General features: G+C 35.3%; 1 protein-coding gene across 1 annotated transcript; it reads right to left on the bottom strand.

Annotated features, from left to right (window-relative positions):
* Positions 1-827: 827 nt before the first annotated feature.
* Positions 828-1,964, bottom strand: LOC148953124 (protein CFDP2-like). The gene has a single exon (XM_089087879.1). It carries the CDS (start codon positions 1,962-1,964, stop codon positions 828-830), a length of 1,137 nt encoding a protein of 378 aa, XP_088944005.1.
* Between the last annotated feature and the right edge of the window lie 23,539 nt (positions 1,965-25,503).

A 25,503-nucleotide genomic window follows, 5' to 3' on the forward strand; every position in this document is an offset into this window, starting at 1 on the left:
GAGAGAGTCGAAGGCAGCTGCAAAGTCAATAAAGGCGATGAGAAGGGGTAGATGAAACCTGCTGTGCTGCTGAAGGATGAGGCGAATCGTCAATATCTGTTCTGGACAGCCTTTGTCTGGTCTGAAGCCTGCTTGTTCAGGACGGGTTAACTTGTCACGTGTGTCTTTGAATCAATTCAGAAGAATGGCGATGAAGATCTTCATGACATGGTCCATCAGGGAGATACCTCTATAGTTTCTGCAAATGGCCTTATCTCCTTTTTTGTATAGCGGAACGAGGACTGATACTTTCCAGTCTTTTGGGAAGGTCTTTGTCGTCCACACCTGGATAAAAAGGTCGGTTAGGTGGCATAGTCGAGTTAGTGAGGACTTGAACATTTCAGAAGGGATCCCATCCTCTCCAGGAGTTTTATTGTTTTTCATGCACTTCAGCGCTTTTTGTACGTCCGCAATACTTGGCGGATCGAGGTTTATTGCGTAGGGCTCTCTAGTAGCACTCAAGAAGGCAGGTAGATCGCACGGGGGTTTGACAGGGTTTAGTAGCTCAGAAAAATGCTCTCGCCAGCGTTCCATGCGTCCTTCTTCTGTTCGGATGAGTTCTTCTGACTTATTTTGCAGTGTGTCAACCGCTACAGGAGCTTTTCCTGTCGCTTCTTTCAGTAGTTTTAAAATTTTACTGCTGTTATGGCTCCTGGACGCTTGTTCCAACTCATTCGCCAGATCTGACCAGTACTGTTCTCTGTCCTGTTTCAGTGAATGTTTAACTGCTTTGCGGGCTACTTTTAAGGGTTCTTTTGCACCTCCCACGAGGGGTCGCTTCTTCTCAACTAGTTTATGGTGTGGTCAGAGATCCAGGCTCGCTGTTTTCGTTTTGTGTGGCTAAGCACCTCCTCAGCTACGTCCTGTGTCGCAATTTTTATCTGCGCCCATTCTACATCGACGATTGAGAGACGATTCAAGGCATCGAACCGGTTGCTTAGCTTTAGCTCAAAGTCGGCTTTGATTTTCGGGCATCTTAGTTTCGAAACATCGAAGCGCGTCCCTGCCTTCTGTCGCTTCTGTCTACTAAGGCGGTGACGGACTTTGCAAGTGAGGAGATAGTGGTCGGATCCATTTATAGATCCTGTGTCTGCTCCTCTGTATACCCGGGCATCTGTGCAGGAGCTCCTCCATCTTCTGCTGACTAAGATGTGGTTGATCTGGACTGTTGTTACGCCGTCGTTCGAACGCCATGTAACGAGGTGGAGTCTCTTGTGCTCAAAGAGAGTGTTTGTGACGCATAGGTTGTTGTATCTGGCTAGCTGTAAGAGCTTTTCTCCATTGATGCATCTGTCACGAACGGTTTGGCGGCCAATAACTGCTGCTGTGTCGGGGTCTACTCTACCAAGCCGGGCGTTCCAGTCTCCAGCCACAAAGAGCATGTCACGCCTTGGTGTCTTGTCGATGATTCTTTGTAGGTCATAATAAAAGGCATCTTTGACCGCGTCACTACTGTCCCTTATTGGAGCGTACACGGCGATTATGGTTATGTGGCTAATGTGGTCTCTCAGTCTAATCATGGCGATCCTTGGTGACACTGGCACCCAAGAGGTGACGCATGATGCAGTAGGACCGTCTATTAAGAACCCAACTCCTTGCTGGCCGGAACCATCATTGGGACCCGAGTTATAGAACTGGAATGAGTCCGATTCGGAAACGGTCAACTTTTTGGACAGAACATCATTAAGTCTTGTTTCTGACAGACAACAAACGTTGATTTTATACTTTTGCAGCTCTCTTGCCAGGAGCAGTTGCGTGGATTCCAGCTTGCAGCTGCGAACATTCCACACGCCAATATTCAGATGTTTTCTTGATCGGGCGGCTTGCATACTTGTCGGGCCAGGCACCACCGTGACCTGGTCCACGTCGGCTACCGTGAACGCCGTAATAGTAGTATCTCTCTGCATTTGATCTTCAATATCCATTGATGTTTCATAGGAATTGACTTGACCAAAGGCTCCCCAGACCCTTGGCGCCCCGTTGCGTTAGCCATTCTATTTGTCGGACTAGGCTTCTAATAGAATGTTACACCACTCCACCGCTGTGAGGTGCAACTTAGGCCTCTCCTCCCGGCTCGCTAGTGACGGGGGCGTCAATCCTCACTCCGAGGCCCCAACCATAGCTTGGGAGCACTCGTGCTTATCAGGCCCTGATTCCCACCTAGGAGGTCGGGAGAACCCATCCGTTGTACCCATCTTGAAGTACCCACCCGTTTCACCCACAACTTTACTTTACAGCTTTTTTGGATACCTCAACTCCACGCAATACTTTTCAAAGGCATTTCAGAACAAGTTCTTTTCTTAATGTCCTTCTTAAACCAATTTTACAAGTTGAAGTACTTATCTTTTTCACCACAACTTTACTTTACGACTTTTTGCATACCCCAACATCAAGCAATACTTTTCAAAAGGCTTTATTATGCCCTTTCAGAACAAGTTCTTTACGTAATGTCCTTCCTAAACCAATTTTACAAGGTGAAGTACTTATCTTTTTCACCACAACTTTACTTTACGACTTTTTGCACATCCAAACATCAAGCAATACTTTCCAAAAGGCTTTATTATATCTTTTCAGAACAAGTTTTTTCTTAATGTCCTTCTTAAACCATTTTTACAAGTTGAAGTAGTTATCTTCTTCACCATAACTTTACTTTACGACTTTTTGCACACCCCAAGATCAAGCAATACTTTTCAAAAGGCTTTATTATATCTTTTCAGAACAAGTTCCTTTCTTAATATCCTTCTTAAACCAATTTTACAATTTCTAAGTTTTTTCTTAGTAGATAGAAAAAGCTATAGCATACTTGTGAATATTTTCCCGGATGATAAAAAGTTCTAGTTCAATGTTTAATTTTCTCAACGAAGTGAAGAAAAGTTCAAGTTCTATTCTGAATTTTTGAAATGAAAAAGAAAGTAGTTATTGATCATTTCTATTTTTCCAAATAATATAAATATTTTCCAACTTCAAAATGGGCACACACAAAAACTTACACACACACAAAAACTTACAAACTCACATAAAAACTTACACACACACAAAAACCTACTCACACACACAAAAACTTACACACACACAAAACCTACTCACACACACAAAAACTTACACACACACACAAAAACCTACTCACACACACAAAAACTTACACACACACAAAAAAACTTACACACACATTTACTCAATGAAGCACAAAATGTTCGTTCTATTCTAATTTTTCAAGGAAAATAAAAAGGTTCCACTTCAGTTCTGTTTTTTTTTCTCAAAGAGATGAAAAATTTAAAGTTCTGTTCTAATTTTAAATTTTACCTCCTTTGTCTTATTATTTACGCGCGCGTACGCGCGCATACGTAGGCTAACCTAGCCTAACCTAACTTAACCTAACCTAACTTAACCTAGTCTAACCTAACCTAACCATTCACCTAACTTTTTGCCTGTCTTTCACCTAACCTAACCTAAGTGAAGCGTACGTAGGATAACCTAACCTAACTTAACCTAATCTAACCTAATTTAATCTAGCCTAGCCTAACCATACTCGCCGGAAAAGGCTAGGTTAACTTATCATGAGCGCTCATGATAAGTTAACCTAACCTAACTTAAACAAGGAGAAATGTTTCTATTTATTAATATTTATTTATACCTAACCTATTGTTTTGGAGGTTAGATGAACGAGTTTGAATGATTTTCTTTAATAGTAGAACGAGTCACTTATTTTCTAATTTAAAAATTTGAATGGTAAATCCATAAGACAAAGGAAGTAAAATTTAAAATTAGAATAGAACTTTAAATTTTTCATCTCTTTGAGAAAAAAAAAAAACTGAAGTGGAACCTTTTTATTTTCCTTGAAAAATTAGAATGGAACTTGAACATTTTGTGCTTCATTGAGTAAATGTGTGTGTAAGTTTTTGTGTGTGTGTGTGTAAGTTTTTGTGTGTTTGAGTAGGTTTTTGTGTGTGTGTGTAAGTTTTTGTGTGTGTGAGTAGGTTTTTGTGTGTGTGTAAGTTTTTGTGTGTGTGAGTCGGTTTTTGTGTGTGTGTAAGTTTTTATGTGAGTGTGTAAGTTTTTGTGTGTGTGTAAGTTTTTGTGTGTGCCCATTTTGAAGTTGGAAAATATTTATATTATTTGGAAAAATAGAAATTATCAATAACTAATTTCTTTTTCATTGAGAAAATTCAGAATTGAACTTTAACTTTTCTTCACTTCGTTGAGAAAATTAAACATTGAACTAGAACTTTTTATCTTCCGGGAAAATATTCACAAGTATGCTATAGCTTTTTCTATCTACTAAGAAAAAATTTAGAAATTGTGAAATTGGTTTAAGAAGGATATTAAGAAAGGAACTTGTTCTGAAAAGATATAATAAAGCCTTTTGAAAAGTATTGCTTGATCTTGGGGTGTGCAAAAAGTCGTAAAGTAAAGTTATGGTGAAGAAGATAACTACTTCAACTTGTAAAAATGGTTTAAGAAGGACATTAAGAAAAAACTTGTTCTGAAAAGATATAATAAAGCCTTTTAGAAAGTATTGCTTGATGTTTGGATGGGCAAAAAGTCGCAAAGTAAAGTTGTGGTGAAAAAGATAAGTACTTCACCTTGTAAAATTGGTTTAGGAAGGACATTACGTAAAGAACTTGTTCTGAAAGGGCATAATAAAGCCTTTTGAAAAGTATTGCTTGATGTTGGGGTATGCAAAAAGTCGTAAAGTAAAGTTGTTTTGAAAAAGATAAGTACTTCAACTTGTATAGTTGGTTTAGACAGGACAATAAGAAAAAAACTTGTTCGGTAAAGCCTTTGAAAAGTATTATTTGGTGTTAAGGTATCCAAAAAAGCTGTAAAGGACAGTTTTGGGTAGAGAGGATGGGAATTTCAAGTTGTATATTGGTCTTAGTAGGCATATTAAAGAAGGAAATTACTCTAAAATTACTTTTGAAAGGTATTTCTTGGTTTTGAGGTATCCAAAAAGCTGTAAAGTAAAGTTGTGGTGAAAAAGATAATTACTTCAACTTGTAAAATTGGTTTAGGAAGGACATTAAAAAAGTAACTTGCTCTGAAATGTCTTTTGAAAAGTATTGCTTCGGGTAGAGGTATCCAAAAAGCTGTAAAGTAAAGTTGTGGGTGAAACGGATGGGTACTTCAAGTTGTAAAATTGTTTTAGAAGGGACATTAAGAAAGGAACTTGCTCTGAAATAAAGTTTTTGTGTGTGTGAGTAGGTTTTTGTGTGTGTGTAAGTTTTTGTGTGTGTGAGTAGGTTTTTGTATGTGTGTAAGTTTTTGTGTGTGTGTGTAAGTTTTTGTGTGTGTGTAAGTTTTTGTGTGTGTCCATTTTGAAGTTGGAAAATATTTATATTATTTGGAAAAATAGAAATGATCAATAACTAATTTCTTTTTCATTGAGAAAATTCAGAATAGAACTTGAACTTTTCTTCACTTCGTTGAGAAAATTAAACATTGAACTAGAACTTTTTATCTTCCGGGAAAATATTCACAAGTATGCTATAGCTTTTTCCATCTACTAAGAAAAAATTTAGAGTTTGTAAAATTGGTTTAAGAAGAATATTAAGAAAGGAACTTGTTCTGAAAAGATATAAAAAAGCCTTTTGAAAAGTATTGCATGATCTTGGGGTGTGCAAAAAGTCGTAAAGTAAAGTTGTGGTGAAGAAGATAACTACTTCAACTTGTAAAAATGGTTTAAGAAGGACATTAAAAAAAAAACTTGTTCTGAAAAGATATAATAAAGCCTTTTGGAAAGTATTGCTTGATGTTTGGGTGTGCAAAAAAGTCGTAAAGTACAGTTGTGGGGAAAAAGATAAGTACTTCAACTTGTAAATGGGTTTAGGAAGAAAATTACGTGAAGAACTTGCTCTGAAAAGATATAATAAAGCCTTTTGAAAAGTATTGCTTGATGTTGGGTTATTCGAAAAGCCTTATAGTAAAGTTGTGGGGAAAAAGATGAGTACTTCAACTTTTAAAATTGGTTTAGGAAGGACATTACGTAAAGAACTTGTTCTGAAAGGTCATAATAAAGCCTTTTGAAAAGTATTGCTTGATGTTGGGGTATGCAAAAAGTCGTAAAGTAAAGTTGTGATGAAAAAGATAAGTACTTCAACTTGTAAAATTGGTTTAGGAAGGACACTAAGAAAATAACTTGTTCTGAAATGCCTTTGAAAAGTATTGCTTGGAGTTGAGGTATCCAAAAAAGCTGTAAAGGAAAGTTTTGGGTGAAACGGATGGGTACTTCAAGTTGGAAAATGGGTTTATGAGGGACATTAAAAAAAGAACTTGCTCTGAAATGCCTTTTGAAAGGTATTTCTTGGTGTTGAGGTATCCAAAAAGCTGTAAAGTAAAGTTGTGGTTAAAAAGATAAGTGCTTCAACTTGTAAAATTGGTTTAGGAAGGACATTAAGAAAGTAACTTGCCCTGAAATGTCTTTTGAAAAGTATTGCTTAGTGATGAGGTATCCAAAAAGCTGTAAAGTAAAGTTGTGGGTGAAATGGATGGGTACTTCAAGTTGAAAAATGGGTTTAAAAGGGACATTAAGATAGGAACTTGCTCTGAGATGCTTTTTGATAAGTATTGCTTGGTGTTGAGATATCCAAAAAGCTGTAAAGTGAAGTTGTGGGTGAAAAGGATGGATGCTTCAATTTGTAAAATGAGTTTAGAAGGGACATTAAGAAAGGAAATTCCTCTGAAATGCTTTTTGAAAGGTATTTCTTGGTGTTGAGGTATCCAAAAAGCTGTAAAGTAAAGTTGTGGGTGAAAAGGATAGGTATTTCAAGTTGGAAAATGGGTTTAGAAGGGACAATAAGAAAGGAACTTGCTCTGAAATGTCTTTTGAAAAGTATTTCTTGGGGTTGAGGTATCCAAAAAGCTGTAAAGTAAAGTTGTGAGTGAAAACGATGAATGCTTCAATTTGTAAAATGGGTTTTGAAGGGACATTAAGAAAGGAACTTGCTCTGAAATGCCTTTTGAAAAGTATTTCTTGGTGTTGAGGTATCCAAAAAGCTGTAATGTAAAGTTGTGTTGAAAAAGATAAGTACTTCAACTTGCAAAATTGGTTTAGGAAGGACATTAAGAAAAAAAGTTGCTCTGAAATGCCTTTGAAAATTATTTCTTGGTGTTGAGGTATCCAAAAAAGCTGTAATGTAAAGTTGTGGTGAAAAAGATAAGTATTTCAACTTGTAAAATGGGTTTAGAAGGGACATTAAGAAAGGAACTTGCTCTAAAATGCCTTTTGAAAAGTATTTCTGGTATCCAAAAAGCTGTAATGTAAAGTTGTAGGTGAAAAGGATGGATGCTTCAACTTGTAAAATGGGTTTAGAAGGGACACTAAGAAAGGAACTTGCTCTGAAATGCCTTTTGAAAAGTATTTCTTCGTGTTGAGGTATCCAAAAAGCTGTAATGTAAAGTTGTGGGTGAAAAGAATGGCTACTTCAACTTGGAAAATAGGTTTAGAAGGGACATTAAGAAAGGAACTTGCTCTGAAATGCCTTTTGAAAAGTATTGCTTAGTGATGAGGTATCCAAAAAGCTGTAATGTAAAGTTGTGTGTGAAAAGGATGAATGCTTCAACTTGTAAAATGGGTTTAGAAGGGACATTAAGAAAAGAACTTGCTCTGAAATGCCCTTTGAAAAGTATTGCTTGGTGTTGAGGTATCCAAAAAGCTGTAATGTAAAGTTGTGGGTGAAAAGGATGGATGCTTCAAGTTGGAAAATTGGTTTAGAAGGGACATTAAGAAAGGAACTTGCTCTGAAATGCTTTTGGAAATGTATTTCTTTGTGTTGAGGTATCCAAAAAGCTGTAATGTAAAGTTGTGGGTGAAAAAGATAAGTACTTCAACTTGTAAAATGAGTTTAGGAGGGACATTAAGAAAAAATTGCTCTGAAATGCCTTTTGAAAGGTATTTCATGGTGTTGAGGCATCCAAAAAGCTGTAAAGTAAAGTTGGGGGGTGAAAAGGATTGATGTTTCCAACTTGTAAAATGGGTTTTGAAGGGACATTAAGAAAGGAACTTGCTCTGAAATGTCTTTTAATCAGTATTGCTTGGTGTTGAGGCATCCAAAAAGCTGTAAAGTAAAGTGGGGGGTGAAAAGCAAGGATGTTTCATGTTGTAAAATGGGTTTGGGAGGGACTGAAAGAAAGGAACTAGCTCTGAAATGTCTTTTTGAAAAATATTGCTTGATGTTTAGGTATCCAAAAATCTGTAAAGTAAAGTTGTGGGTGAAAAGAATGGGTACTTCAAGTTAGAAAATGGGTTTAGAAGGGACATTAAGAAAGCAAATTGCTCTGAAATGTCTTTTCAAAAGGTATTTCTTGGTGTTGAGGTATCCAAAAAGCTGTAAAGTAAAGTTGTGGTTGAAAAAGATAAGTACTTCAAGTTGGAAAATGGGTTTAGAAGGGACATTAAGGAAGGAACTTGCTCTGAAATGGTCTTTAAAAAGTATTTCTTTGGTGTTGAGGTATCCAAAAAGCTGTAAAGTATAGTTGTGAATGAAAAAGATAAGTACTTTAAGTTGTAAAATGGGTTTAAAAGGGACATTAAGAAAGTAACTTGCTCTGAAATGGTCTTTGAAAAGTACTTCTTTGGTGTTGAGGTATCCAAAAAGCTGTAAAGTATAGTTGTGGGTGAAAAAGATAAGTACTTCATGTTGAAAAATGGTTTTACTAGGGAAATTAAGAAATTATCTTGCTTTGAAATGTTCTTTTAAATTTTTTTCTTGGTTTTGAGGTATCCAAAAAGCTTAAATGTACAGTTTTGCGGGAAAAAGATCAGTACTTAAATTTGGACAATTGATTTATAAGGTATATTAAGAAAGGAAATTGCTCTGAAATGCCTTTTGAAAAGTATTTCATGGTGTTGAGGCATCCAAAAAGCTGTAAAGTATAGTTGTGAATGAAAAGAATGGATGCTTCAAGTTGGAAAATGGGTTTAGGAGGGACATTAACAAAGTAACTTTCTCTGAAATGTCTTTTGAAAAGTATTTCTTGATGTTGAGGTATCCAAAAGCTGTAAAGTAAAGTTGTGGGTAAAAAGGATGGGTACTTCAAGTTGAAAATGGGTTTAGAAGGGACATTAAGAAAGTAACTTGCTCTGAAATAGTCGGAGTGCTGAGCTGTCGTCATAACTACAGTGGGAGGACGGCACGGCTTCTGCTCCGCTCCAAAAGTTTTGCCTTCATTGATACCCTATGTGTACCATCTCATCCTGGATGAACTAAGGTCTAATGTGTAAGTTTGATTGGGTCAAAGTTTATGCACTTCAAAAAAGTTATTACAGTTCTTAAGTTCTTCTTCTCATTAGTTTCTTTTTTTTTGTTTAACTCAGTCATCCCCAGTTGGATTGAATTGAAAATTATTCACATTATCAGTTGAAAATAAGTTTAGTTACCAACGTTTATTCTGTCCCTTGACTTTTTCTTGTCAGCCTACCGTTACTCTCAGCCTTCATTTTGTTACTTAAATAATGCAATTATAAGTTTCATCGTGCTTTACTGACATCAATATGTGCTTATTAGTTTTCTTTTCTCTAATAATTTTGCATTAATAGTTTAAACGAGAATTACTTTTGTCTAAAAGGCCTCCAATACTTGGGATTTCAAGGAATTCGGGATTAATGAATGAGGTGAATTCTTCACTATATTTCTTAATGGGATGCAATTCTACAGTTTCTGTAATAATGGGATTAACTCTTTGACGCTTTTACAGGCCGATGGCTTGGTGAGATTGCTATTTGAATATCCATAATGCGTAGTTCAACAGAAATGAACGGTGCCATTGCCTGAAAGAATTTCTAGGCAAGGCAATAGGCTCAAAATGACATTTTACTTATAGGGTGATTATGTAAGGAAGCCTTATTTTTGTTTAATTTTAGTAACTTATTACTTGATTACCTTCATCAGTGTTAAGACAATGACTACTATGATTACAAGCCTACTGGTTTTTTTGGCTGTTAAAGAAAGTGATTCTTCATATGAGAATACCGTGTGTGACATTACTTCAAAGAAGAAAATTCAAACACGCGAATTTTACAATATTAACCAAAATAGTAACATTGTCTTTACAAAGAGATATAACAAAAGTGAAGTTACATTGTAATGTAAGAAATTTGACCCTGACTTTGAACGCCGAGATCAGTACAAGTTGAATCTCAATGATCTGCCGTCACTACTCGCTGTCGATGACCACCTTCGCGTAGAAGAAGAAATCTAAAAGATGAAAACAAAAAATTTTATTTACATACATTTTTATTAATAAACAAAGTTACATTCAATCGGAAATTATCTACATAAATTCTGAGAAACTCTTTGTAAAAATAGTAACAGGGTAATTTCATAATAGGCTTCAAATTGATTTACCGATAGTAATGCTATACTCTCCTTCAATGGCTTGGCAAAGGTACGCTGTAAGCGTACAGTACCCTTTCGGAAAGTACTCATATCTTGAATACCAGACAAGTCCAATAAAACTTTACTATGAGTTTTTGCAAACATTACATTCATTTTTTTATTAATAAACAAAGTTACAAACATTATTAAAACACTTTATTCTTAGGGCACTGATATCAATATTACACAGGTTGAAAATGGTATTTTCCACTATGCAGTCATTCCAGCGAAGACTATCTACATAAACTCTGAGAAATTCTCTATAAAAATAGTAACGACATCGAAAAAAAAATATAGTAGTCAATGAAAACACAGCTTTTGGTCGATAAACCTTGTGCTCGCTTCCGATTTTGAATAGTAGATTTTCTACTTCGCTTGAGGAAGTTGATATGAGGAGTGTAGCATGCATGTGCTAGGCCAAGAGGATCGAACAATTCTATATTCTTCGCTGTTTGAAAGATGGATAGCCAATGACCAGTCTTTACATTTGACTGGCTACCATTAACAATGATAATTCTATTTCCCGCGTTATAAATGTGTTCAAGGAAATCCTTGGGTATGCAATAGGTTTTGTATTTGGAGAAGTAGAGATCCAACATGAATACATTGATTATTTGATTTGTGTTCATGGTGCCAAGTCTAATAGAACACTACTACCATCGAGGGTAATTTCCCAATAGGCTTCAAATTCATTTACCGATAGTAATTCTATACTCTCCTTCATTGGTTTGGCCAAGGTACGCTGTAAACGTACAGTACCCTTTCGGAAAGTACTCATAGCTTGAATACCAGACAAGTCCAATAAAACTTTACCATGAGTTTTTGCAAACATTGTATCGGCTATACCATTTTCAAATAGTTGAATCTCGATCTAGGGATTACATTGTCAATTCATATAGGGTCATGTATGATTTATCAAAGGATAAATTGTAGAGAGGAATTTTATTTACTTTGAAGACAAGAGAGAAAAGTCCATACATTTCAAATTGGTGTGGGGAACTTGTCCATGATCCAATAGCATTAGAACTTTTTACAAACGCAAAATCAAGTTTTGAAGCGGTTTCACTATTGATAAATGAAGAGTCGGCGTAGGTACATTAGCTTGCGGCAATATGTCGTTGATTGATGATTGTGTGAGGAACGAGCAGTTTGACATTATTTCCACTGGGTCTTAATGTTTCAATTGCCAAAGCAACAGAACTTATAACCTGTTGTTTTCGTATATGAAGTATTACTGAAGTGAGAGAGACTGTTGCATCAGGTGTATCGGCAAGTACCTTTCGCAAACTACAATTGGACGGGGCAAGTTGTAACTTTGTCAATCTTAGCATTGGGAGGCAAGCGAGGCAACCACTGGGGTATATTAAATATTTCATCATTTATTTTCCTGGCTAATTGTAAATCACTAGTTGTCGCCTAAGTCTATTGGTAAAGTCTGTGTCCGTTGGATACTCCCATGCAACGGTTAAACCCCTCAATTTCTTATAGGATATTGAAGTCATCAACATAAATTGTATGTAACTTACCTAGTCTGATAATTTGTTGCTAGTGCTCACCAATGTTCTTTTTATGTAGATACTGATTTGACAAAACAAATTGTGTACTGAACAATTGTCATAGTATAAATGAAACTCAGAGAGGAAAGAAACTAACAAAATGAAAAATAAAATAAAAAAAGATGAAAAAACGAGGATTTTGTCAGCCAGTGGCTAACCATGAAGAAGAAGAAATAAGCAAATATTTCGACAAGGACCTCCGCCAAGTCGTCCTTGGTGCTAAAAAAAAAAGAAGAAAAAGAAAGAAAAAAAACGAAAATCTAACCTTTCGAAGTTTACCTAACAAAGACAGAACAGACACTAAATAAAAACCAGGCAGGGATCAATGAAAAAGAATTTACCAAAGATGATTGAGCAAGAATCCTTGGCCTTGCAGTAGTTTTAGCTGATCTACAGTTTTAGTTTTCATTAGATATGCAAATAGATTCTTTTAAGTTATACCGGATGAAAATATTGATTGAGTCCTTCAAAGTAAAACTGTCGTAAATTAGGCTTAATGAAATATCTCCAGTATCTCTATTTATTGCTAAATTTTGGTTCATGTATTTTTTATCTCAATTACCTCTTTCAATATTTGTGGTAGGCCATTTAGAGTTGATATTAAGGTCGCCTCGTCAAAAAGAACCAGATCGATCGGATTTAGGCAAATATGCGAAGCCAATGCCGAATCAAAGTTGTCCTTTTTATTTTTAGTCTCAGGGAATTATCTATGGAAATTTTGTGCTCATGCAAACGTTCACCTAGCTGTTGATGGGTCCTACCAATGTAAAATTTCCCACATGAATACTGGATTCTGTAGACACCACCACCCAGTACAGGGTCAGTTTTATCCTTCCTGAGTTGAAAAAGTATTCAACTTTTTGTTCGGTTTTGAAAGAAACGGAGAGATTATGTTTTGTTTTTTTTTCAAAGTTTATCGCCCAGTTTTGGGATGTAGGGTAAAGCAATGAAATTTTTTTTCTCAATTGCCGGGGTAACTGAATAAAGAGGGATGAGCTCCCTATTTTGTTCTTTTATCTTTTTTAATCGTCTATCTATGATATTTTCAATAAGTTTGATCGGGTAACCATTGCAGAAAAGAATATCCTTGACATAGTTTAATTCAGAATTTTTATGATTACGGGAACAAATTTTTAAAACTCTGTCAACTAAAGAGATTATTACCCCTCTTTTCACGGAAGGAGGATAATGGGAAGAGAAATTTAGATATCGATCATTATGAGTCAGCTTTCTATATATGGAAAATTCAAGGCTAGGAGTAGTTTTTATAATTAAAACCTCTAAGAAAGGCAGCTTTCCTGAATCTTCAAGTTCCATTGTGAATTGGAGATTCGAATCGAGTTCAAATGTGCCAAAAAATCTCTTATGAGTCCTGTCCATGTTCCAAAACAGAAAGGATATCATCAACGAAACGAAACCAGATAAAGTGTTTTAAGTGGAAACTATTCCAAGCAGACTGTTCTATGAAATCCATGTAAAAATATGCCAAATAAGGAGACAGGACTGTTTGTCGTACTTTGATTTTTTAACTTCTCAACAAGATCTATGGAGTTTTTTTTATATAGGATTTCTGTGTGCTTAAAACGGGCTTAAAATGGTGGCTAAGAAACTTCCTATACCCGTAGCTGGAGAACTATAACGTGCTACAATAGGACGTAACGGAATATCTTTCTTATGGATTTTAGGCAGACCATAAAACTTTGGGGCTGAACAACCTTTGGGGTAAAATTGTCGCTACATATGAGGAATTAGTCCAGTGTCGTTTAAAATTACTAGTTTTTTTCTCAATTGCAGTGTGTATTTGTCTGTGGGATCAATTTTAATTTCTTTGTAAATATTTTTATCCTTTAAAATGGTGTCAACTTTTAATTCGTCAACACTACTGAATTTATTATATGTTTTCGATCAGTTTTAATAGTGCACTAGAAGGATAAACATTTACATTTTATTTTTCAATAAAAAGTGAAGATGAAACATTTCAAGAAAGTGTGGTCACATGATAGAGTTATCAAAGCACTGAATGCCGAGAAAGAGAAATATTTGAACTACGAAACAGATAGTAGTTAACTTTTAATTCATAATCTGCAGAATTCATAATTACAACTGTGTTTCCCTTGTCCACTCTCGTAATCACTGTGTTTTTGTCTTTTTTTAAGTTTCGGAGGATTTGAATTTCTTCCTTTGATTGAGTTGAAAGTGACAAAGATGGCCTATAATCAAGAATAATCTTTACAATTTCACCTCTCAGTAGGTCTGGATTTTCGACTTCACCACGAGAGCTAAAAATACCAGACTCCACGCCCAAAATAATTTCTGATGTATTTATGTGTGTCTGAGCCATTGCAAATTTAGGTCCTTTTGATAGAAAACTTAGCTTTTTTGATGTGAAAACCTTTGAGGAGAGATTTTCCAAAGGAGGTCTAAGAAAAAATCTAAGAAGGAAAATCCGAGTTTGTTGAAACTGTTCAAATTCCAGTTTTGACAATTTTTCCAATAAACGAGTTTTTGCTAAATGAAATATGTGTCTCAAAGACCTATGTGAGATTTGTAGTATCTGGGGAAAATCTTGAGGGGACAAAATCTGCTATAATAAGGATTTGAATTTTAATATTTTATTACTAAGGACGTATGTTCTGGTCTTTTAAGATATGTCTTATCTATGGTCTTTTAAGATATGTGTCAAAGTTTTGAAACCCATTCTTTGCATAAACGGGCCTTCAGATTGTGTGCCTAAATGTAGGTTGAAACGTAAAGAAGGTGGAAGAATTCGATGTCTTTTGCAAATTTCTAGGAAATTAAACTGACAAAAGTAGAGATGGGGGTACCAGTCGTGACCCCACACCATATATGGGCATAGAGTCATTAGGGAGAACACGTGGTTAATGGGATCAATGACCTAAATTTCCAAGTCAACAACAACAACATCGACCTTGAAATTCGCTGAGAGCGTGCACTTACAACAACAACAACGTCGACCTTGGAACACCTGTGCTGTCGACCTCAATTCACATATCGTGAATCAATAATTCCCCTTAGAAACAACAAATTAAGTCCCCTTTCTTGACAGATCAATCAACCAATGACATCATCTGTCAGACTTTAAAAATTTTCGCCTAGAAACGATTCTCCAGGAATAGATCCAAGTCATTAATGTCTTTGCCTCGGAAACAACTCTTTTGGTCGAACTCCAAAGGATATTAATAACCAAAGGCCATGGAAACAATTCTCCCAGAAACATCTTAGCGATGAATTATTTTAGCGCGGGAATCAGGTTTCTTATTAATTTGAAATGTATTAGCGCAGATATGCCAAAAACAAAAGGAACACGCTGAAATTACGTTTAGGGATTATTTGGGCGAAACCGTTTTAGACAGGCTATGGAACTATTTCGGCGAAACAGTTAGAGACATTTTGAAAGAAGATTTTAGGAAAGGTTTTAGAAGAGAATTTGAGGGTGAAACTCTGTGGTCGTTATAATACACAAGTTCCATTTGAACAGTGTTGTGAGGTCCTTTACCCCAACCCCAAAGGGTTCCGATCCCCCCCCCCAACCCCGAAGGAAGCCCCCGGTACTCAAAGGCCCCCCAAGCTCCCACAGAGCCCCAGCCCCCCAAACGCCCTCATCAGACCCTCAAGGGCCCTCCTCTGATCCTCAAAGGGCCACCGGACGCCCAAAGGGCTCCCCAGACCCCCGACGCCCTTCCCCCCGGCCTCACAGGTCCCCCGGCCCCCCCCAGGCCCCCCTGGACCCCAAAGGCCCACCTCCCGGTCTCAAAGGTCCCCCGGGCCCGAGACGCGCCACGGGCCCGGAATGCGTCGCATGGGGATGCGCCGCGGGTCGGGGGGAAGCGCCGCAGGGATGCGCCGCAGGGATGCGCCGCAGGGGATGCGCCGCAGGGATGTGCCGCAGGGATGCACCACAGGAATGCACCGCAGGGACGCGCCGCAGGAATGCGCCGCAAGAATGCGCCGCAAAAAGTAAACTAAAAAGTAAAAATTTCGAAATGTTATCCCCCAAACGCCCTCCTCAGACCCCCAAAGGCCCTCCCCTGGTCCTCAAAGGTCCCCCGGGCTCCCAAAGGGGCAACCGCCCCCCAAGGGTCCCCCGGGCCCCCCAAAGGTCCTCCCCCGGTCCCCAAAGGTCCACTGGGCCCCCAAAAGACCACCCAATCCTCAAGGGCCCCGGATCCCCAAACGCCCTCCCTGGGCCCCAAAGGTTCTCCCCCGGTCCCAATACATGCACACAAAAACTTACACACACACGAAAACTTACACACACACACACACAAAAACTTACACACACACACGAAAACAAACCCACACACACACGAAAACTAACACACACACACCAAAACTTACACACACACACACAAAACTTACACACACACACACACACAAAAACTTACACATGCACACAAAAACTTACATGCACACAAAAACTTAAATTCACACAAAAACTTACACACACACACACACAAAACTTACACACACACACACACACTAAAACACAAACACACACGCCAAAACAAAAACTCACACAAAAACTTACACACACACAAAAACTAACACACACTCACAAAAACTTACACACACACACACAAACTTACACACACACACACACGAAAACTAAAACAAAAACGCAAAAAATTAAACACACACAAAAAAACATACACACACACACACACACACAAAAACTTACACATGCACATGAAAACTTACATGCACACACAAACTTATACACACACACACACACAAAAAACTTACACACAAAAAAACTTACACACACACACACACACACACAAACTTACACACACACACAAAAAACATACATCAACACCCAAAAGATTAGAAAAACAAAAAAAAACACAAACAAACACAAAAACTAACACACACACGCAAAAACTTACATGCACACAAAAACTTACATGCACACAAAAACTTACACACACACAAAAACTTACACACACGCACAAAAACTTACAAACACACAAAAAAGCTTACACACACACACGCATGAAAACATACACACACACTCCATATCAGACACACACACACTCAAAAACATACACACACACACACAAAAACTTACACACACACACACATACACAAAAACTTACACATGCACACGAAAACTTACATGCACACAAAAACTTACATGCACACAAAAACTTACACACACACACACACACAAAACTGACACACACACACACACTAAAACTCACACACACACTACAAAACTTACACACACACAAAAACTTACACACACACACACACACACACACACACAAAAACTTACACATGAACACAAAAAAAACTCACACACACGCACAAAAACTTACACACACACACACAAACACAAAACTTACACACACACACACGGAATATTCTAAAGTGTTTTCATTAAATTATTGTTACTCAGTCAGCAACTAAAACACTCAGAATTTACCAACTAGCTGAGTCTGTTGTACTCAAAAATTGCTTTTACGAAATTTTTCGATACACATTTGGTCAATAAAACACTCGGACTAGCTGATTCTGTTCTACTCAAAAGTGCATTTATTAAGTTTTTGGTAATCTGCCTGCAGCTAAAACACCCAGAAGTTATCAACTAACTGAGTTTGCTGTACTCAAAAGTGCTTCTATGAAATTTTTATACTTAATTTTTTTAATTGAAACATTCGGAATATACCAACTAACTGAGTTTGTTGCAGTTAAAAGTGCAATCATTAAACTTTGTAACTATGTCAGCAACTAAAACACTCTCAATTTACCAACTAGCTTAGTTTGCTGTACCCAGTGGTAAATAAAACACTGTTAATTTATCAACTAGTTGATTTTGTTCTACTAAAAAGTGCTATCCTCGTCCTACTTTGACTCTGCCAACAACATCCTCAAACTGAATTTACCCGATGACTATTTTTGTTGTATTCTATAGGGCTTTTTATTAAATTTTTGAATGTAAGTCAGCAACTAAAACATTCGAAATATACCAACTAGCTGAATTCGTTCCAGTCAAGAATGTGATCATTAAATTTTTTTACTCAGTCAGCAACTAAAACACAATCAATTTATCAACTAGCTTAGTTTGCTGTACTCAAAAGGGTTTTTCTTAAATGTTTGATACCCAGTCGGTAGCCAAAACAGTTGAATTTTACTAAGTGGCTGAAATTATTGCACTCAAAAAGGCTCTTGTTAAAATTTTGGTAATCAGCCAGTAAGTAATAACGTGGAATTTATCAACAAGCTGAGTTTGTTGTACTCAAAAGCACCTTTATTAAATTTTTTTACTCAATCACAAAAGTACCTTTATTAAATTTTTATTACTCAATCAGCAGTTAGAACACTCAAAATTTAGCTAAGTTTGTTGTAGTCAAAAGTGCTTTCATTGTTTTTTTTACTCAATTAGCAAATAAAACACTCGGAATATACCAGCTAGCTGATTTTGTTGTACTCAAAAGTGCTTTTAATAAATTTGTGATACTTCGTCACCAACTAAAACACTCGGAATATACCAACTACCTGAGTTTGTTGTATTCAAGCGTGCATTTAATAAATTTCTGGTACTCAGCCTGCAACTAAAACACCTAGAATTTAAAGACTAGCAGAGTCTGTTATACTCAAATGTGCTTTTAATCAATTTTTGTTACTCAGTCAGACACTAAAACACTAACTAGCAGCGATATTTGCATTCATAAGTACACTCATTGAATCTTTGGCGGTCAGTTTGCAAGTAAAACACACGTAATTTATCAACTGGTTGAGTTTGTTGTACTTAAAAGTCTTTTTATTAAATTTTTATACTCAGCCAGCAACAGAAACACTCGGGATTTATCAACTAGCTGAGTTTGTTGGACTCAAAAGTTTTTTTAATTAAACTTTGTTACTCAATCAACACCTAAAACACTCGGAATTTACCAACTAACTGAGGTTAATGTAATCAAAAGTGCTTTTATTGAATTTTTTATATTTAGTCAGTAGCTTAGACGCTAAGAATCCATCAACTAGCTGAGTTTGTTTTACTCATAAGTACTTTCATTAAATTTTAGGTACTCAGCCTGCAAGTAAAACATGCCGAATTTATCAACTAGTTTAGTTTGGTGTTCTCAAAAGTCCTTTTTGTTAAATTGTTTGGTACTCAGCGAGCAACTAAAACACTCGGGTTTTATCAACTAGTTGAATTTGTTGTACTCAATTTTTTTCCCATTAAAGTTTTGTTACTCCGTAAGCAACTAAAACAGTCGGAATTTACCAACTACCTGAGTTTGGTGTGCTAAAAAGTCCTTTTATTATATTTTTGATACCCAGCCGGTAATTCAAAATACTAGGAATTTACCAACTATCTGAGTATATTGCACTAAAAAGTGCCTTTATTAAATTTTTGGTACACAGCCAGAAGTAAAACACATGGAATTTATCAACTAGCTGAATTGCTGTACTCAAAAGTGCCTTCACTAATTTTTTTGTTTCTCAATCAGTAATTAAAACACTCGGAATATAAAAACTAGCTGAGTTTTTTTTACTCAAAACTGCTTTGAATAATTTTTTATTTTGATAGCCAGTCAGTAACTAAAAAACTCAGAATTTATCAAATGGCTTCGATTTTTGTACTCAAAATTGCTTTTAATAAATTTTGTCATTCTCAATCAGCAATTAAAACATTCTGAATATGTCAACTAGCTGAGTTTATTTTACGAAAAAGTGTTTTTCATTAATTTTTTGGGTACTCACCCAGCAATTAAAACACACGGAATTTATCAACTAGCTGATTTTGTTGGACTCAAAAGTTTTTTTAATTAAATTTTTGTTACTCAATCAACACCTAAAACACTCGGGATTTACCAACTAGCTGAGTTTAATGTAATCAAAAGTGCTTTTATTGAATTTTTTATGTTTAGTCAGTAGGTTAGACGCTAAGAATCCATCAACTAGCTGAGTTTGTTTTACTCATAAGTACTTTCATTAAATTTTAGGTACTCAGCCTGCAAGTAAAACATACCGAATTTATCAACTAGTTTAGTTTTGTGTACTAAATTTTTTTCTCATTAAAGTTTTGTTACTCCGTCAGCAACTAAAACAGTCGGAATTTACCAACTACCTGAGTTTGGTGTGCTAAAAAGTCCTTTTATTACATTTTTGATACCCAGCCGGTAATTAAAAATACTAGGAATTTACCAACTATCTGAGAATATTGGACTAAAAAGGGCTTTTATTAAATTTTTGGTACACAGCCAGAAGTAAAACACATGGAATTTATCAACTAGCTGAGTTTGCTGTACTCAAAATGTGCTTTCATTAATTTTTTTTACTTAATAAGCAATTCAAACACTCGGAATATAAAAACTAGCTGAGTTTGTTGTACTCAAAAGTGCTTTTAATAAATTATTTATCCAGTCGGTAACTTAAAAACTCAGAATTTATCAAATAGCTCCGATTTTTGTACTCAAAATTGCTTTTATTAAATTTTGTCATTCTCAATCAGCAATTAAAACATTCTGAATATGTCAACTAGCTGAGTTTATTTTACGAAAAAGTGTTTTTCATTAATTTCTTGGGTACTCACCCAGCAATTAAAACATACGAAATTTATCAACTAGCTGATTTTGTTGGACTTAAAAGCTTTTTTAATTAAATTTTTGTTACTCAATCAACACCTAAAACACTCGAGATTTACCAACTAGCTGAGTTTAATGTAATCAAAAGTGCTTTTTTTGAATTTCTTATATTTAGTCAGTAGGTTAGACGCTAAGAATCCATCAACTAGCTGACATTGTTGTACTCATAAGTGCTTCCATTTAGTTTTAGGTACTCACCTAGCAAGTAAAACACACAGAATTTATCAACTAGTTGAGTTTGTTGTACTCAATTTTTTTCTCATTAAAGTTTTGTTACTCCGTCAGCAACTAAAATAGTCGGAATTTACCAACTACCTGAGTTTGGTGTGCTAAAAAGTCCTTTTATTATATTTTTGAAACCCAGCCGGTAATTAAAAATACTAGAAATTTACCAACTATCTGAGTATATTGGACTCAAAACGGCTTTTGTTATATTTTTGGTACACAGCCAGAAGTAAACCACATGGAATATACCAACTAGGTGAGTTTGCTGTACTCAAAAGTGCCTTCACTAATTTTTTTGTTTCTCAATCAGAAATTAAAACACTCGGAATATAAAAACTAGCTGATTTTTTAGTACTCAAAAGTGCTTTGAATAATTTATTTATCCAGTCGGTAACTTAAAAACTCAGAATTTATCAAATAGCTCCGATTTTTGTACTCAAAATTGCTTTTATTAAATTTTGTCGTTCTCTATCAGCAATTAAAACATTCTGAATATTTAAACTAGCTGAGTCTATTTTACGAAAAAGGGTTTTTCATTAAATTTTTGGGTACTCGCCCAGCAATTAAAACACACGGAATTTATCAATTAGCTGAGTTTGTTGTACTCAAAAGTTTCCTTAATTAAATTTTTGTTACTAAATCAGCAACTAAAATACTCGGAATTTACCAACTAGCTGAGTTTGATGTAATCAAAAGTGGTTTTATTGAATTTTTTATATTTAGTCAGTAGCTTAGACGCTAAGAATCCATCAACTACCTGAGTTTGTTTTATTCCTAAGTGCTTTCATTAAATTTTAGGTACTCACCCTGCAAGTAAAACATACCAAATTTATCAACTAGTTTAGTTTGGTGTACTCAAAAGTCCTTTTTGTTAAATTGTTTGGTACTCAGCCAGCAACTAAAACACTCGGAATTTATCAACTAGCTGAGTTTGTTGTACTCAATTTTTTTCTCATTAAAGTTTTGTTACTCTATCAGCAACTAAAATAGTCGGAATTTACCAACTACCTGAGTTTGGTGTGCTAAAAAGTCCTTTTATTATATTTTTGAAACCCAGCCGGTAATTAAAAATACTAGAAATTTACCAACTATTTGAGTATATTGTAATCAAAAGTGCTTTTATTAAATTTACGGTACTGGGTCAGCAAATAAAACACACGGAATTTATCAATTAGCTGAGTTTGTTGTACTCAAAAGTGCCTTCACTAATTTTTGTGTTACTCAATCAGCAATTAAAAGACTCGCAATATATAAACTAGCTGAATTTGTCGTACTCAAAAGTGCTTTGAATAATTTATTTATCCAGTCTATAGCTTAAAAACCCAGAATTTATCAAAAAGCTTCGATTGTTTTACTCAAAATTGCTTTTATTAAATTTCGTCGTTCTCAATCAGCAATTGAAACATTCTGAATATTTCAATTAGCTGAGTTTATTTTACGAGAAAGTGTTTTTCATTAATTTTTTGGGTACTCACCCAGCCATTAAAACACACAGAATTTATCAACTAGCCGAGTTTGCTGTACTCAAATATGCTTTTGATAAAAAAAAAAAATTTACTCAGTAAGCAACTAAAACTCACGGAATTTACCAACTAGCTGAGTTTGTTGCACTCAAGCGTTCTTTCATTAAATTTGTGTTACTCAATTTTAGTTACCTAGTCAGTAACTAAAAAACGCACGGAATATATCAACTAGCTGAGTTTGTTGAACCCAAAAGTGTTTCTAACAAGTCAGTGTTGTCCGTTCTGCAGGTAAACACGCACAGTTCAACAACTAGCTGAGTTTACTGTACTCAAAAGTGCTTTCATTAAATTTGTGTTACTCAATCAGGAATTAAAACACTCAAAATATACCAATTAGTTGAGTTTGTCGTACTCAAAAGTGTTTTATTAAATTTTTTTATACCCAGTCGGTAACTAAAACATTCGGAATTTAACTAGATGAGTATGTTCTACTCGAAAGTAATTTCATTACATTTTTGTTACTCAGTCAACAACTAAAACGCTTGGAATACACCATCTAGATGCGTTTCTTGTACTCCAAACTGCTTTTATTAATTTTTTTTAAATCCAGTTAGTAACTAAAAGACTCAAAATATATCAGCTGTCTCAGTTCATTTTTCCGGAAAGCGCTTTCATATAATTTTTGGTACCCAGTCAAGAAGTCAAAAACACAGAATACATCAACTAATTGAGTTTGTTGTACTCAAAAGTGTTTTTTTTATTATACCCAGTCGGTAACTAAAGGACTTTGAATTTACCAACTAGCTAAGAATTTTGTACTCAAAAGTGCTTTTATTAGGTATTTGGTACTCAGCCTGCAAATAAAACCCTCAGAATATATCAACTAGACGAGTTTGTTGTACTCAAAAGTGCTTTCATTTAATTTTTTTACTCAATCAGCAACTAAAACACACGGAATTTGCTAACGAGCATAGTTTGTTGTATTCAAAACGGTTTCTATTAAATTTTTTTTATCCAGTCGGTAACTAAAACATTCGGAATTTATCAACTAGCTGATTTGTGCTGTAGTCAAAAGTGGATTTATTAAATTTCTGGTACTCAGCCTGCAACTAAGATACACAGAATTTATCAACTAGCAACTAGTCATTTATCTATTAAATTCTTGATGCTCAGTCAGCAGCTAAAACACTCGGAATTTATTAACTACCTGATTTTTTGTATTCAAAAGTGTTTTTATTAGAATTTTGATACTCAGCCAGCAACTAAGACACTCGGAACTTACTAGTTGAGTTTATTATATGCAAAAGTGATTTTATTTAATGGCTTCTCAGGATAAATTCCTTGATTCAAGCTTCTTTCTAGCATGTAACATCATACGTTTCCTTAAAATACTTCAGTTGCAAGACAAATCCTTGATTTAACTCTAACATTTTTACCAATTTAATAAGCTATTGTTCTATGACCCCCTTCTAAAAATATTCACTTGAAAAAACTATTTGCTAATAGCCTCTCAAATTTACGTAAATTGTATTTAAATTATCAGCGTCAACCTCATTACCAGCCTACCATGTCCAAGTCTAGTATGAGTATGTTACAATGTCAATATAAGACATGAAAAATACGTTAAAAAAACTTCTAAGTTCAAAAAAAATAAGTAAAAAATTGTCACTACAAATATTACTTTTTAATAGGAAAAATCACGACTAACATTGTGTATCATCTTCATTTCGTATGTTGAAAATATTACAAGTGAATTTCTTTTGTTAGAATTATATTTAATTTCATTTGAAAACATGTAAAGAAAGATGAAAAAATGTCTAAATGACAAAAAAAGTTCAACAAACTTCTTAGATAAAAAAAATATAATTGTTTTTTCAAAGTTCAAAAAGGGGTAGCAGATTTGTCGCATATTTTATTCACTAAAATTCTATTCGTATGAAAAAATGCGTTTGATTTATTTTACCCAAGCGCGTGTCATAAGACCAGTTTCATTCAACCCAAATAAAAAAATTATTCATATAATTCTCTTAACCTGAACTAGTCAGCAATGACCTTTATTAGGTATGCAAATTATGTAATCTTCGGCTCTGTTACAGAGATATTGACCGGTTATGCAAATTATGTTCTGATACGGTTATGCTAATGAGGTATTCGTGTGCCGTATTAGGGCCATACTACTTCTGTCATTGTAATTAAATGAATTCTTAAAAATACTAATTTGTATTAACTGTAATCCAATTAGCAGTATGGGTTTTAAGCCAAAACAATGAACACACTATTTGGTCTAAATTAAAAAGCTTGAATTTTATGCTACCAAAATAATTTATCATTAAAGCATTACGCAATTTGCGAAAGAATTGTGTAATCATTCAATTTTTTTATCATAGGCAGCGCAATAGCGTTGCTAAGTAAAGACTTTAAAAAGAAGCAACTTTTTTAAAGCATAAAAGTGACAGACTAGACTTCAAATTTCAAACAAAATAGACATAACCATTCATCATAATGTGAGCGTCAATTGGATATCATTAATACAGTTGTTCATTTACTATATGAAATGTTTCAGATTTAACATATGTGTCTTTTTCAAATTGAGAATTTTATGCTTTCACTTAACTTTAATTTGACTTTCATTATGCATACGTCTCTTGCTTTACGTCTCATTTCTCCTTAATATGACGCCCCATTACACAGGGCCGTATCCAGGATTTTTTTTTTTTTTTTTTTTTTTTTACAAGAGAATACGTCATTTTGTTTGGGGTGGGGGGGGTAGGTTAAAAAAACATTAAAAACGCCTCACAAATTTGTTTATATTCCTTTTTTTAAGTTTTTACGAGTAAGACGGACTTTTTTTTTGGTGGAGGGGAGGGGGGCTCAAACCTCCTAACCGCCACCTCAAAATCTCTATAAGATGCATTTCTGCAAAATACAAGGTGTGGGGGGGGGGGGTATCCACCCTCCTATTACTCTGTATCACACAAATGGCCATAGAACTTCTGATTACCAATCCAACGAGTCCCTTCCGAAATTTATACGATCCGCGTTTCCATATATACCTTAGACCTATACGCCCCCAGGGCATAGCTTACAGCCCTTGCCTTGAGGGTTGGGCGGGGGGGGTTGTCATCCTCAAAGATATTTTTTCCTGACCTTTCAACCACGTTGAATGAAATGGCTATCTCAAAATATTTGATTGGATGTGCTTGGGGAAATGGTGGGCGTGGGAAGGGGTAAGTTG

This window comes from Artemia sp. Qi Xiang Cuo, chromosome 4, assembly GCF_049724085.1.
Source record: "Artemia sp. Qi Xiang Cuo chromosome 4, ASM4972408v1, whole genome shotgun sequence".
NCBI classification, from domain to species: Eukaryota; Metazoa; Arthropoda; class Branchiopoda; order Anostraca; family Artemiidae; genus Artemia; species Artemia sp. Qi Xiang Cuo.